The following is a 13,558-nucleotide window of genomic DNA, read 5'->3' as shown; positions in this document are numbered from 1 at the left end:
TTTTTATATTTTTTTTTTAATTTTTTAATTAATTAGATTTTTTTGTAAATTATTCAATCGCAACAAAAAATTCAAAAATATTTGTATTTTATATTTAATTAAAAAATTAAATTAAATAATTTTTAATATTTTTTTTTAATTAAAAAAAAACTTCTAAAAAATTTTTTAATTGTTAAAAAATTTAAATATTTTTTTTTTAATTTTTAATTTTAATTTTTTAAAAAAATTATTTTTTTTTAAAATTTTAAATTTTTTTTTCGTAAAACTCAAATTTAAGAATTTAATATTTTTTATTTGATAAAAGCCTTCTGTTCGCGAAAATAAATTTTTTCAATCAAATAAACCGCATTTCATATCACATATTGTTCAAAAAGTGCATTTGAGTCAATAAATTAGTACAAATAAATAACTAAAGTATCACTATCTCTTGTCAATTATATAATTTGAAGTAGCTGCACCAATATTTGTGTGCATTATAACTGAAGGCCATTGGAAAAATTTATCTACTTTTTGTTGTACTTCGATGTCATTCACATTCTAATCACATTCGAACGATCGCTTGATAAAATCCATTTCGCTCGCATCGGAATCCAAATCGAATTTTTCATTTTCTAACCAATTATCGATGCTAAAAATAAAAAAAAATGATTTTAATTTATTTTTCTTTAAAAAAATTAAAAATTTTCTTTACTCAAACGCTTTTCGATTCATGACGTCATCCTTGAACTGCTCCGTTGAAGATGACTTCAACATGTGCACTTCTCGTATCAGTTTCGCCCATTGCTCCTTATAGTACATTTTTGATTTTTGTGCGTTTTCGTATCGTTCGTTCAGGAGTCGCATGTCTTGGAATAAAGTAACGAGTTGTTCTTTCGGAAATAAATTTTCTTTCATCTTCGAAGCTTCTTTTTCGAGGGCGGCGATGCGAGAACGAAGACGATCGTTTTCCTTTTCCAAAGCTTTTGTACTGAGTTCGAGTTCTTTGTACTTTATTTGCTCGTAATGAAGTTTTCGTTCCATGTCATCCTCAAGGCGACGCGCTTTTTCGCGGATTTCCAAGAGTTTTTTGTTGAAACATTGCTCGAGATCGGATTTGGCTTGAAAGAGATTTCGTTCCTGTTGGGATTGTTCGTCGCTTTTTGACTGAAAAAGAATTTTTTGAGAAGGGAATTAGTTGAGAAAATTATTATTTTTAATAAAAAAAATCAAGAGCTAGGTAGCTTTAATTAAAAAAATTTTTTTTTCAGTAAAAAAATATTTTGGCATATCTTAAAAATTTAATAAAATTTAATTTAAAAAATAATAAAAAAAATAAAATTATTAATTAATTTAAAGTTAAGAAATTTAATTAAATTTTTAATAAAACATAAAAAATAAGCACATAAAATTGTCAATAAGAAAATAAAATAAATAAAAAATATAAATACTTTTTTTTTAATTGATAGAAATTTAATAATTAAATTAATTTTAAAATTAATAAATTAATTAAATTAAAATATTTTTTTATTAACAAATATTTTTTTAAAAAATAAAAAAAAAAAATAATAAATAAAATTTTAATAAAATTAATAAAAAAAAAATAATAAAAATTAGGTATTTTTTTAATTTAATTAAAAAAATTTTAAATAATTTTAAAATTTTAAAAAAATAATAAATTTAAAATTTATAAAAAAAATAATAATTATTTAAAATCATTTAATTTAATTTTTTTTCTGAAATTATAATATGATAGCGTAAAATATTTTTCTTCGTACTATTTTTTTTTTTGAAAATTTTAAAAATATTTGAAGAATTTTAAATTTTTAAAAATATTAATTTTTGAAAATTGATTTTTTTTAACAAAATTTATGTAAAAAAGAAGCAAAATACATAAAAAATTATTGAAATTTTCTTACTTTCAACGATTTCTGCGCATCTTCGAGCGTCTTTTGCAACGCGACACACTTTTCCATCTTCTCTTTCATATCTTTTTCCATTTTTGACTTTTTCCTTTTCCATTCCGCCGTCAATTTCGCCAAATGTTGAATCTCCTTCCGCTTCAACTGAAAAAAAATCATTAAAAAAATCAAAAAGTGCGCCAAAATTCCTGTCTTTATCTGAGAGAAAGAGAAAAAAAGCATCGAACGAGTGTTTGTATGAATGAATCGCACACCAGATGTTCGCCCCATTCATTCCTACATGTAGATAGCGTATAGAAAAAAATATTTCTACCTACACTGAAGTTGGGTATTGTTGTTATTTCGTATTCACCATAGAAATATTATGACATTTTGCTTTTTCGTCGCAAAATGTCTCGAGACTTTTAACATTTTTGCCGCATTTTAACCTCATGACTTCATTCAGCAGTGACATAATTTAATTAAAAAAGTGTAAATTCAATTGATTTGGCGACAATTTATCAGGTATGCTAAAAAATTCTTCGAATTTTCAAAGAAAAAGTTTTTTCTTTGCATTTTTTGGCGTCTATTGTTGCTAAAAATAAAATTTTTCTTCTGTTTTTATAGATTTTCTGCACAACAAACAACTACCAAAGATGGGTCAAGGAATTCTGTACATCATAAGTGACATTTTAAGTCTTCTGACAATATCAACATGCATTTATTGCAAGGTAAATTTTCGCATTTCTTATCATTTTTGTCAATATTTACACGTTTTTTGCTCGTAGGTTCCGCAAATTCAATCCGTTCGTTCACTCCGCTCCGCCGAAGGCTTGAGTGTGACGGGACTTTTGATGGAAACGTGCTCCTATACCGTCTCCATGCTCTACAATTACGTCAATCGCTATGCCTTGCTGAACTATTTGGAATATCCGATACTTCTTTTGCAGGAATACGTTCTCGTTTACTACGTTTTGCTCTACAAGGGGATCTTGGATGGGCGAAATTGCAAGATTTTCATCGGAATTTATTGGTTAGTCGCCTTTTTCTTCGCTTTTAACGTCTTACCAGCTTGGATTTTGGTCGTATTGCTTCCTTTTACGACGCCCGTCTCGGCTACAAGTAAAGTTTTGCAGCTCGTTGAGATTCTGAGGACCAAAGAATCCGAAACTGTGTCTCTTATGACGTGGTTTATATCAGCTTTTAGTAATGCGAGTGAGTATTTCGCCCAGATTTGATGATTTTTCAACTAAAAAGTTTAAATTTTTAGCTCGCATTTACACTGTGATGCTCGATTCGGGAGATGCGATGCTCTTGGCGAACTTTACCGTCTCGACAGTGCTTTCCTCTCTTGTCTTGTTGGCTGCTTGGTATTACAAAAAGCCGAAACAAGCGTAAAAAGTACCTAAAAAAGCCATAAAATTCAAAATAAACTTAGAAATTGACTTACTTCAACGAGAAAATTTTCCTCCTGCGTCTTTTTCCATTTTTCCAGGTCTTCGACGAAGCGATAAGCGAGTCCCTCATCGACATACGACTTGGGATTTGCTCCAACAGGCATCATGGGAAGCGGTTTTTTCACTTGACTATTGTGATTTATGCCCAAATCTTCGATGTACACGAAAATTGTTGCCATCGCCATTTTTTCTCCGTTTTGATTTTCCAACAAAATCGTCCCGGGTGACTTTTTTTCGCCCATCAACAACGTTTCGCTGTTCAATTCTGCCTTTCCGCGCGTTCCTCGAGGCCCGCTAATGTTGAACAAACAATTATCCGCCTTAATTATGGCATCAACATCACTCGGAATGGCGGAAAAAATTAATTGCAACTCGAGATCGTCGAAATCCACGGACTCATCTTCGATATTTTGCAACTCCAGGTTGATAATTGTGAAGGGAGTCTCGGCACGGGGATGATAAAAACTCACTTGCCAGATGCCATTTTCAACGCGATTTGTGAATTTGATGTTTTTTAGTACGAGAGTGTAGCTAAAAGTGTGCGGGATTTGATCTTTTTTCGCTTCAGCTTCGAAATTTTTTGATGCAATCGAGCCAGCTTTGATACTTTCGGGTTTTTCAGAGGGAATTTCTTCCATTATGGGTTTTGGGGAGATTATTATGCCCGGAGTGTCGCCAACGTGTTCGAGTTTTAGCGGCGTCGGAGTTCGAGGAAGCTCAAAAGATGATTCTAAAGGCGCGAAATCTCCGCCAGCATCGATGTCGAGTTCAGGAAGTTTCAAATCTTCTTTTTCCTTGCGACTTTCGAACAAGTCTTGGGTAGCAAGTTTGTTCGTGGAGATGTAAGAAAGCATAAAACGGAAGGAAACAGATGGTTTTTCGATAAATGGTGAGATTTCTTCCGATGGAATGACGGGACACGAGGATTCTTGTTCGTAAGTGTTTTCGTTGTCATGACAATTGGTTAGGAATTCCGTCAAGTTGTCGATTTGAAGTAAGTTTGCTAAAGATAGTTTGCCGTTTCCTGAAAAAAATAATTAAAAATTTGAAAATTAAATTATTTTAATTTAAGGTAAGCTCTAAATTAAATTAAAAATTTTTTTAAGTTAAAAAAGCTTCAAAAAATTATTTATTTTTACGGAATTTTTCAATTTTTAAAATATTCAAAGTAAAATTCAGAAATTAATTATGAAATTTTTATTCAAAAAATTAAAAGTTGAAATTTTTTTTTAAATAAAAAAAAAAAAAAAAATTTTTTTTTAATAAAAAAGTATAAAAATTTTTTTTCATAAAATAATATTAAAAATTATATTTTTAAATTTAAAATAAATTTTTTTATTAAAAAAATTATTATTTTTTTTAATAAAAATATTAAAAATTATTTTTTTAATACAAAAAAAATATTAAAAATTATTATTTTAATTAAAAAATATTAAAAATAATTTTTTTAAAATATATTTTTTTTAATAAAAAAATATTAAAAATATTTTTTTTTAAATAAAAAAATATTAAAAATTATTTTTTTAATTTAAAAATATTAAAATTATTTTTTTAACACAAAAAAATTAATAATTATTTTTTTTTATTAATTTTAAAAATTTTTTTTTAAGTTAAAAATAATTTTTAATTAAAAAATATTTTTAATAAATTAAATTAATATTTTTTTTTTTTATTAAATATTTAGTAAGTGTTTTGAAAAATTTATTTTAAATTTTTTAAAAAATAATTTAATTTTTTTAACTTTTTTTTTTAAAATAAAATAATATTTTTTTAAATTTTATATGTTTTTGTTGTTAAAAATATTTTTAAATAATTTTTTTTTTGAAAAATTTTAATTTTAGAAATTTTTTCTTAAAATTTTTAATTGATTTGACTTAGAGCAGCTTAAATTTCAATTAAAAATTACTCACCTATAAGTTTATCATCATAAAAAATTTGGAAAGGAATACAAAAAATTTGATTGAAATATTTCTGAAGCACTTGCAGAGACGTTCTAATATTAATCGCAATAATTTCTTGAAGCCCATACGTTCCATCTTCCCGTTTTTTCATCTCACAAACAAAAGGCACGTCATTTTGAGGAAAAATATACCTCAACTGAAACTTATTTTTATCAATTTCAGCCTTTTCCATCGTCGAAACCATCTAAAAAAATATAAAATCATAAATTTTCCTTCAAAAAAAATATTTAAAATCCTTTCTTACACTCTCCGCATGAACCACATTCTTCAGCAAAATTTTCGCAAGGAACACATCGCAGTCCGTATCGATATTGCCAACCTGTAAAACCCCCTCTTCCTTCAAAAGTCTTATGAAAATCCCCTGTTGCGACGTCAAAATATCATATTTCGGCGTAACATCCCCGAGAAATTCGTGATCTACACTCCGATTTGGCGTCATAAGCGCCGTTCTGGTTCGCGAAAAAAATTCCTTGTCCGTTATCATCAAACTCAACATAATTTCGGGCTTTAAAACTCTCCATTCCGAGGCAAGTCCAATTAGTTTGTACCATTTACTCTTGTACGTGAGTGCTTTAGTAGGCGGCAAAAATGGAATGTTCCGCACGGGAAAAATTAAATGTCCAATCAACTTTCGCTGCGACGGATCTTTTTCAGATTTTACCGCAAAAACTTCAATTTTTATCGGGTAATTTTCCATTTTCATCCTAAAATTAAAAAAAAATTCATGAGATTTTGCATCATAATTGCATCTTTGTCATTTATCGATCAAACAGTGCAGTAAACGGAAATCAATTTTTACCTTTTGACGGATTTTTTGTTTGTTTCCCACACTAAATTGCAATCAAAGACAGTCGAATGACCCGGAATTACCGGATCAGATTCCATTGTGTTGCCTCCCAAAGTCGCCACGAGTACCAAGGGATCATTGTTAACATTCAAACTTATTCCTGAAAAATCAAAAAAGAGAAATTTTTGTCAAAATTTGAATTAAAAATTGATTTTTTTTGGGAAATACCTTCGTCGACATGAAGAATTATCGTTAGTTCGTCACTCATTTTCGGGTGTCAATTGGAAATATTTTAATTTTGATCAACAATTTACGCAGTTTTTAATTTTTTTTGTTTACAATTTAAAATTAATAAAAAAATAACGGTTCTTTGTGTTTGACAGTTCATTGAGTCGGCTGAAAATGATACTGTTATACATGAGGCTCGTGACGACTTGCATGGGGAAATCCATAGTGACTATGAGGGAAATTTGAGACGAATGAAAGTGAACTGTTATACAGCTACCAGTATACAGCTACAGTTATACTCACATCGTCTCACTGTCACTATGGACTGTCACGAGCCTCACATATACAGCTGTATAACAGTTCAATTTCAGCCGACTCACTCCATCACTCGGATTTCCTCATGAAATGCAGTCATCAGCCTGTAACTCACGGATCGGAAAAAAAGAGATTCTGTCGAGAAAAAAATTAAAATAAATTAGTGTGAGTGCGGAAAACTATGTGACGCGCGTGCAAAGTGAGCAATGTGTCGAAAAGTGTCGGAAAATTGCGTAAAAAGCTAGATTTTCCTCGCGAACAACTCGCAATTTCGACAGTGAATTTGGAAAAACGGAATCGACAGCAGCGAAAAAAAAAACTTGTGTGTGTGTGCGTAGAAGCCAACGACGACGACGACGACGAAGAAACCAACACACACTCACTGCGCTCACGTATAGAGGCATATAGGGGGGAATTATGGCGATCAAAATGAAGTTGTGAAGAAAAAATTTTTTGTGTTTGTCGGAAAAGTATGTTTAGCCGATAATTAAATTGGGAAAAAAATGCTCAAAATATCGCGAGCAACGCGACGAAACCAGTGAACGCTCGTTCCGTAAACTCTAAAACCCCGAACGAAAAGTGTACGCGAAAAAGTAATTTCGTTACAGCAGCATTTCAACATACAAAAAAAAAAAAATTTTTTTTTGGTTAGTAGAACAACACCCATAAACAAAATTGGACCTCTTGCAGTGAAAAATCGAACGATAATTTTGGAAAAAGGACTCGCAACGAGGATGGAAGTGCAGAAACCGCTCCCAAAAGTCGCCCGAGATGCGAAAAGTAATGAAAGGTGCTTGCTTGCCTGCTTTTCGCATCAATATGTGTGTGGGTTTCATAGTTTCTACACTTCTCTTCTAGTCACTTACACTATTGCAAAATTGATGTCATTTACATCAAGGAAGATTTTTATTATTATTTTATTTGTAACGTGCACGAAGAAAAGTAGCTCGAAAAAAATCATTCACAAGAACAAAAATATCGATTTTGATGAAAATGTTGCATTTTTGCCGCAATTAGGAAATTTCTTTTTACGTATTCGACAAAATTATCGTTCGTCACTGACTTGACGTGACACGGAATCAATAATTTTTTTTCTTTCACAGGATTAAGTCTTCGACCGGATATTCAGCAATGATCGTTAAGTAACTGAAAAATATTACTGATAAAAAAAATTAATTAAATAAAAAAACAAAAAAATTGTGAAAAAAAAAATAAATTTAAATGATAGCAAAAAAAATTATAATTCAGTGATAGCTGAGCCAAAAATTCAATGGCAGGCGAATCCATGAATAAGTGAAAAAAATTAAAAATAAATAAAAAAAAATATTTTTAAATAAAATATTTAAAATTAAAAAATAGCCAAAAAATAAATAAATAAATAAAAATTAAACCATTTAATAAAAAAAAATAAAAAATAAATTTTTTGACGAGAGAATATTAAATAAAAAAAAATCTCATCACGGAAGCCGTAAAGAAAGAAGAAATGCAATCTAGAACGGATCGTCGTGACGGAACTGCTCGTCAAACGAGGTGAGTTTAATTTAATTTTAATTAATTTTTAAATAATTAAAATTAGAAGCCCATAAAAAAATATTTAAAGTGTAAATAAACATTTTTATTCCGGTTGTTTCAAATTTCAATGACGTTTTATTTATTTAAAAATAAAAAAAATTAAAGCTGATGTACAAATATTAAACAATTGTACATTTTTTAATAAAATAAAATAAATAAAATAGTTTTACGCATGTTTTACATACATATTATTATTTATTCAATATTTATCAGTGTAATTAAACAAAATATGAATGGATTTGTGTGTTTCGATTTTTTTTTGATAAATAATCAGAGATGGAATTGATAAAAAATTATTTTTCGGTTAAAAAGTGTGTAATTTGTGATTTTTGACTTCGATAAAAACAATTTTTTGATTAAAAAGAATAGAAAATTAAAATTATGAATGAAAATTTATTAATTAAAAATTATTTGAAAATTATTTTTTAGGTGAGTGTGACAAGAAGCTTTTATTTTGAAGACAATTTTAGAAGAATTTTCATACAAAGTGATTTTGGAAAAGGATTTTGGCTCAAAAAAGTCTTGTTTTGGATTAATTTTTGGGTGCGAGATAAAATTTTTAGTTTCAAGAGTTCGAAAATTTTGAAGGATTTGATGGATGGACAGCTAAAAAGCTAAAAAAGTGAATATTTTTCGTCGAAACTTTTAATAGAATCATCTGTGAAATGAAAATAATTTCAATTTTTGTCATAAAATCTTTAAAAAGAGTTTTTGGAGATCCCGTTGGATTTCTTTTTTAGTCAAATAATGCTCAAATTTGATAATTTTCATGAAGATTTCAGATAAAATTTGTCATAAATTATCATTTTTTCAAATTAAAAAATTAGTTTTTAAATTAATTTGAGCATTAATTCATGACATTTTTGTCTAAAGTTACTTTTTAACATATTTTGTTTTAAAAAAGTTTGCCTTAAAATTGTTGAAATTTATAAATTTTTTTAATTAATTTATTTAAATTAATTTAATTTATTTATTTAATTTAATTAATTATTAAATTATATTAATTTAAAAAAATAATTTTTAATTTATAAATTTAATTTATAAATTATTAAATAAAGTATAAATTATTTAAATTCTATTAAAAATTGTCATAAAATGACAAAAAATAGACAAATTTTTATATCAAACCTTTGACAACATTTCTAAAACTGAATATTTTATTAAAAAAAAATTATTTTAATTGACAAAATTAATTATTTAATAAAAATTTTAAGAAAAATTACATTTCACAGCCCTGATTCCCGTAAAATTCAACATTTAATAGAACTTTTGTCTCTCCCATGAATTAAATTTATTCCCCAAATACAAATTACAACACATTTTTAACCACATTCATGAAATTGTGTTTAATAATAATTATAAAAAGTTACACACATTGGATGATTATAAATTTATGTATTTAAATAATAAACCGAAAAATTTCATTCATCGCTCTCGGCGTGCGGCACACAGAGAGAAAAAAAGGACATTCAACTCTCAAACACACAAAAAAATAGACAATGTAAACAAAAATTAATGCTTAGTTTTCACAAAAAGTCTAACAATAGAATTTACGTAGCAGTGCATTTAACGCCTCTCTCACGTATGCGGCGGCGGCGAATTTTTTTCTGTGCACTTTTTTTTTTGCATAAGAGATGATTGTGCACTATTGTAATGGAAAATGCTCATTCGCTCGTAATTTGCAAAAAAATATGAAAAATGTAACAAATAAATGCGGCTGTATGCATGAGAATTCGAACGTGATGCACTATTATTGCAATAAAATATGCAAAAGGTGTGAAAAATGACAAAAATGTGAGAAATTGATTAAAGTCAGCAGCAGCAGCAACATCTGACGACGAGGTTAAAGTTACTTTTTGATAAAAATTCTCCGAGAATGTCCGACATATGGCACGGTTTATTGCTCTCATTATCATGAAAGTGTTCTGTTCGTCTGTCAGATGATACAAGCGACGAACAATAAAAATAAAAAAAGAGAAACCGGTTCTCCAAAAATTTGTTTCAGCTGTTAAAGGGGTGGCGTGTAACTGAAATATTACCGCTTCATAAAAAAAAAAAAAAAAAAAAAAATGAAATTTTTCCTTATCTTTCACAACTTAATTTCCTTTCGCGGGAATGCGAATGAATGGTGAACGATTTTTTTTTCGCTACTTTTGGGTGTGGTATGCACAGAGACGCAACTTTTAATTAATTTAATGATCTCAATTTTTCTTTCGTTGGGTGTGCAAGTGATGAGAAATGTGATGTAATAAACAAAAGCAGTTTTCATGTGTTATGGTTTGAAATTGAGCGTTATCAGAAACAAAGTGCAATGAGATTAAATAATAAAATCGTGATAAGGTTCAAACTGTTTTTGAACGAACAGGGGTGTGAAAATATTTTTTTGGAGGATAAAAAAAATATTTTTTCAAAAAAAAGTTTTATATTATTGAGTAAAAATTTAAATAAAAATTGATAAAATAGTAATTAATTTAAAATTGAAATAAAAAAATATTAAAAAAAAACAAAAAAAAAAAATTTTAAAAAATAAATAAAAAAATAAATCAATAAAATAAAAATATAAAAAATAATTAAATTATTAATTTAAATTAATTAAAAAATTATTAATTTAATTTAAGTAAAAATTATTAAATATTTAATTTAAATTTTTTAATTATTTAAAAATTTAATTAAAATATTATTTATTTTTTTTAAATAAATTATTTTATGAAATTAAATTAAATAAATTTATTATTTAATTTTTTTTAATTTAAAAAAATTTTGAAAAAATTTGAATTTTTTTAAAGATTTGAAATTTTAATAAAAATTAATTTAATTTAATTAATTAATTTAAATATAATATTTTTAGTAAAAATTTTACTTCTTTAGCGAAAAATTACTTCTGTTGATCTGTCTATTTTAATGATTTTTTTTTTAAATTTAAAATAAAATAATTTTCATACGAATGTTTAAAAAACATTATTTTAGAAAAAAAATTAATTAAAATTTATTTAATTTTTTTTAATAATCTTTTCAAATTTATTTGAATTATAAATTTTCATTGAAAAAAAAAATAAAAATTTTTTATTTTAAAATCTTTAAGAAAATATTTTTAAAGATTTGCAAATAACTTTTTAACAATTTTAAATATAAAATATTAATTTTAATGAATTTTGTTCAAATAATAAATTTTTGTTCGAATTTCATTTAATTTTCTTATTTAATTTAAAAAAATAAATAATTAAATAAATTAAAATTAAATAAAATCAATTAAATTTTTAATTTTGGATAAAAAATAATTAATTAAAAAACTCGTTTTAATTTAGATCTTTATGATTTTAAAAAATTTGAAAATTAATATGCTAAAAATTAAAAAAAATATAAATTTTAAATAAAATAAAAAAAAATTATTTACAATTAAATAAAAAACACAAAAAATCTAAATAAAAGTTAAGATAAAAAAGAAAGTATTAAATAAATAAAAAAATCACATTTTAAGGGATTTTACACCCCTGAAGTACTTGTTGTTGTTGTTGCATGTACAATTTATAACAATAACCGACTTTTGTGTTGATGACTCACCAGAAAAGTCAGTTGTCATGAAATTTCGTGTAAAATGACACAAATACACACAAAAGCCCCCAACTAACACATCGACAATGGCAAAAAGACGGAAAGACATTCGTTCGACACACTGAATATTTTTTTTGTTTTGTCAGACATTCAATTCAATTTAATCTATTACAATGCCATAAAATTTTCATGTCATGTGTGCAATTGTACTATTTAGAGTAGAGAGTAAATATAAATAACTTCGTCACACCAACCTCATCATCATCATCATCTCTCTGTGTTGTTTATTTGTTGTTATTATGAAATTATTACTGATATCTCAGTCGTGCTTCGTCAGTCGTCGTGCGGTGTGAGTTCTAAAAAATTTCCCAAAAAGTCGTTCAATGACTCGCATTTTTTTGGATGGAGGATCAGTATGGAACGTTTCAACAATTTTACGGAGTCTCGTTTCACGCAAGGTATTTTTTTTTATTTTTACGAAAAAATCTGTTTCAAGTTCGTTTTTGGGCTTATCTTATCTCTTTCGATGATAAATAACTTTTTTTTTTGGAGAGACTCGTACTTGAAGAAAAACCTTCATTGCGAAGAAAAAAAGTTTTTATTACATCACAACGATTGCTCATCCATCCGTAGTCGCCATTAACTCGGATGACGATGACCGATTATTCTCTTGTGACCACTTTAACTCGCAAACGCACGTCAACCTGTGCTAAAATGTGCGCGACGTGCGTTTTTCGTGTGATATATTTCCCGTTTTTTTGCTTCTTATCTAATCATATCTTGATTGTCATTGTCTCTCTTGACAAGCGTCGTCACTGTGTGAGGGTCGAACAGAAATTTCATAATTTTGCTTTGCGCGAGTGAGTAACACGAGTTTATTGTGGAATTATTGTGATTATTAACAAAGGCAATCGACTGAACTACCTCGTACTTTTTTTTCTGGTTTGATATGATTTTACAATGTTGTCTTTGGTTTGTTAGTTTAATGTGAAGTAATCAGATTTTATTTTATTTTGTGAGTGAAATGTGTGTTGCAACAAAATGAAAAATTTCTTTAATTAAAATTCTGACATTTGTCGTTAAAGATTTTTTTTTTGTTTTTCATTAGAAGAAATTGGAAATTTTAAGCGGAAAAATTCTTGAGGAGTGACAATTTTAACAAAATTAAATTTCTTGAATTTTTCAAATGAAAACTTTTTTTTTTGCTTTTTTATTTTTAGAATAACTTTATTTTGACTTTCATTTAAAATTAAATAAAATATTTAAAATTATTTAAACGAAATAATAAAAATTTAAAAAAATCATTTTCTTGTCTAAAAAATTTTGAAACCATCAAATAAATAATTATTAATTTTTTAAAATTATTTCGAATTACAAGTATTACTAAAAACTGTAGGAAATAAAAAAAATTACAAATACAAAATTAATTTGTTAAGTAAAATTAACTAAAATTTAGTAACAAAAATCTTTAAAAAAAATTAATTAAAATTAAATTTAAAAAATTTAATTTAATTTAATTTATTTTTTTTTAAATTTTTTTATATTTTTTTTTTTTTAAAAAATAAAAAAAAAAAATATTGTCTTGAAATTTTAAAAATTTTCATATTTTTTATAATTTTTTTTATAACTCTAAAATTTAGTTTTTTATTTAATTTTTTTAAAAATTTTTTGAATAAAATTTATTAAAAAATTAATTGTTAAATTAAATTAAAATTGTTAAAAAATTCAAAATTGTAAAAAAAATTATTAAAATTTTATCTCTAAAAAAATTATTCTTGAAAAAAATTTTTTTAAATTTGAAAATTTTTT

The 13,558-nt window shown here is 26.1% G+C and overlaps 3 protein-coding genes across 15 annotated transcripts in view; 2 read left to right on the top strand and 1 right to left on the bottom strand.

Annotated features, from left to right (window-relative positions):
• Window positions 1–370: 370 nt before the first annotated feature.
• LOC134836734 (centrosomal protein of 120 kDa) lies at window positions 371–6,415 on the bottom strand. The gene is made up of 8 exons (XM_063851938.1): window positions 6,311–6,415; window positions 6,095–6,242; window positions 5,540–5,999; window positions 5,245–5,479; window positions 3,328–4,358; window positions 1,896–2,042; window positions 692–1,143; window positions 371–628 (listed from the first exon to the last, which is right to left on the bottom strand). Exons 1-8 carry the CDS (start codon window positions 6,348–6,350, stop codon window positions 538–540), a joined length of 2,604 nt encoding a protein of 867 aa, XP_063708008.1. The 5' UTR covers window positions 6,351–6,415; the 3' UTR covers window positions 371–537.
• Window positions 2,228–3,332, top strand: LOC134836735 (solute carrier family 66 member 3). Its single transcript, XM_063851939.1, has 4 exons — window positions 2,228–2,402; window positions 2,505–2,608; window positions 2,666–3,092; window positions 3,148–3,332. Exons 2-4 carry the CDS (start codon window positions 2,534–2,536, stop codon window positions 3,273–3,275), a joined length of 630 nt encoding a protein of 209 aa, XP_063708009.1. The 5' UTR covers window positions 2,228–2,402; window positions 2,505–2,533; the 3' UTR covers window positions 3,276–3,332.
• Window positions 6,416–12,094: 5,679 nt separating the features above from the next.
• LOC134827464 (casein kinase I) overlaps window positions 12,095–13,558 on the top strand; it is a 39,804-nt gene continuing 38,340 nt past the window's right edge. For 3 of the 13 annotated variants that reach the window (XM_063840107.1, XM_063840110.1, XM_063840104.1), the window contains exon 1: window positions 12,098–12,207. In XM_063840107.1, the coding sequence (XP_063696177.1) occupies window positions 12,152–12,207 (56 nt within the window). In that variant the 5' untranslated portion in view covers window positions 12,098–12,151. Of the gene's footprint in view, window positions 12,208–13,558 lie in introns of all 13 variants that reach the window. The other 10 variants (XM_063840108.1, XM_063840106.1, XM_063840111.1 and 7 more) reach the window with 7 other exon arrangements.

The sequence above is a fragment of the Culicoides brevitarsis genome, chromosome 1 (assembly GCF_036172545.1).
Source record: "Culicoides brevitarsis isolate CSIRO-B50_1 chromosome 1, AGI_CSIRO_Cbre_v1, whole genome shotgun sequence".
NCBI lineage: Eukaryota > Metazoa > Arthropoda > Insecta > Diptera > Ceratopogonidae > Culicoides > Culicoides brevitarsis.
This window is presented reverse-complemented; position numbering and strand designations above follow the sequence as displayed.

Coding starts and splice junctions, on each gene's coding strand:
- LOC134836734 (XM_063851938.1), bottom strand. CDS start 6,350: ATGAGTGACGAACTAACGATAATTCTTCATGTCGACGAAG. Junction 6,243..6,310: donor AATTCTTCATGTCGACGAAG/GTATTTCCCAAA, acceptor TTGATTTTTCAG/GAATAAGTTTGAATGTTAAC. Junction 629..691: donor ATGAATCGAAAAGCGTTTGA/GTAAAGAAAATT, acceptor TTTTATTTTTAG/CATCGATAATTGGTTAGAAA.
- LOC134836735 (XM_063851939.1), top strand. CDS start 2,534: ATGGGTCAAGGAATTCTGTACATCATAAGTGACATTTTAAGTCTTCTG. Junction 2,609..2,665: donor CAACATGCATTTATTGCAAG/GTAAATTTTCGC, acceptor TTTTGCTCGTAG/GTTCCGCAAATTCAATCCGT. Junction 3,093..3,147: donor ATCAGCTTTTAGTAATGCGA/GTGAGTATTTCG, acceptor TTAAATTTTTAG/CTCGCATTTACACTGTGATG.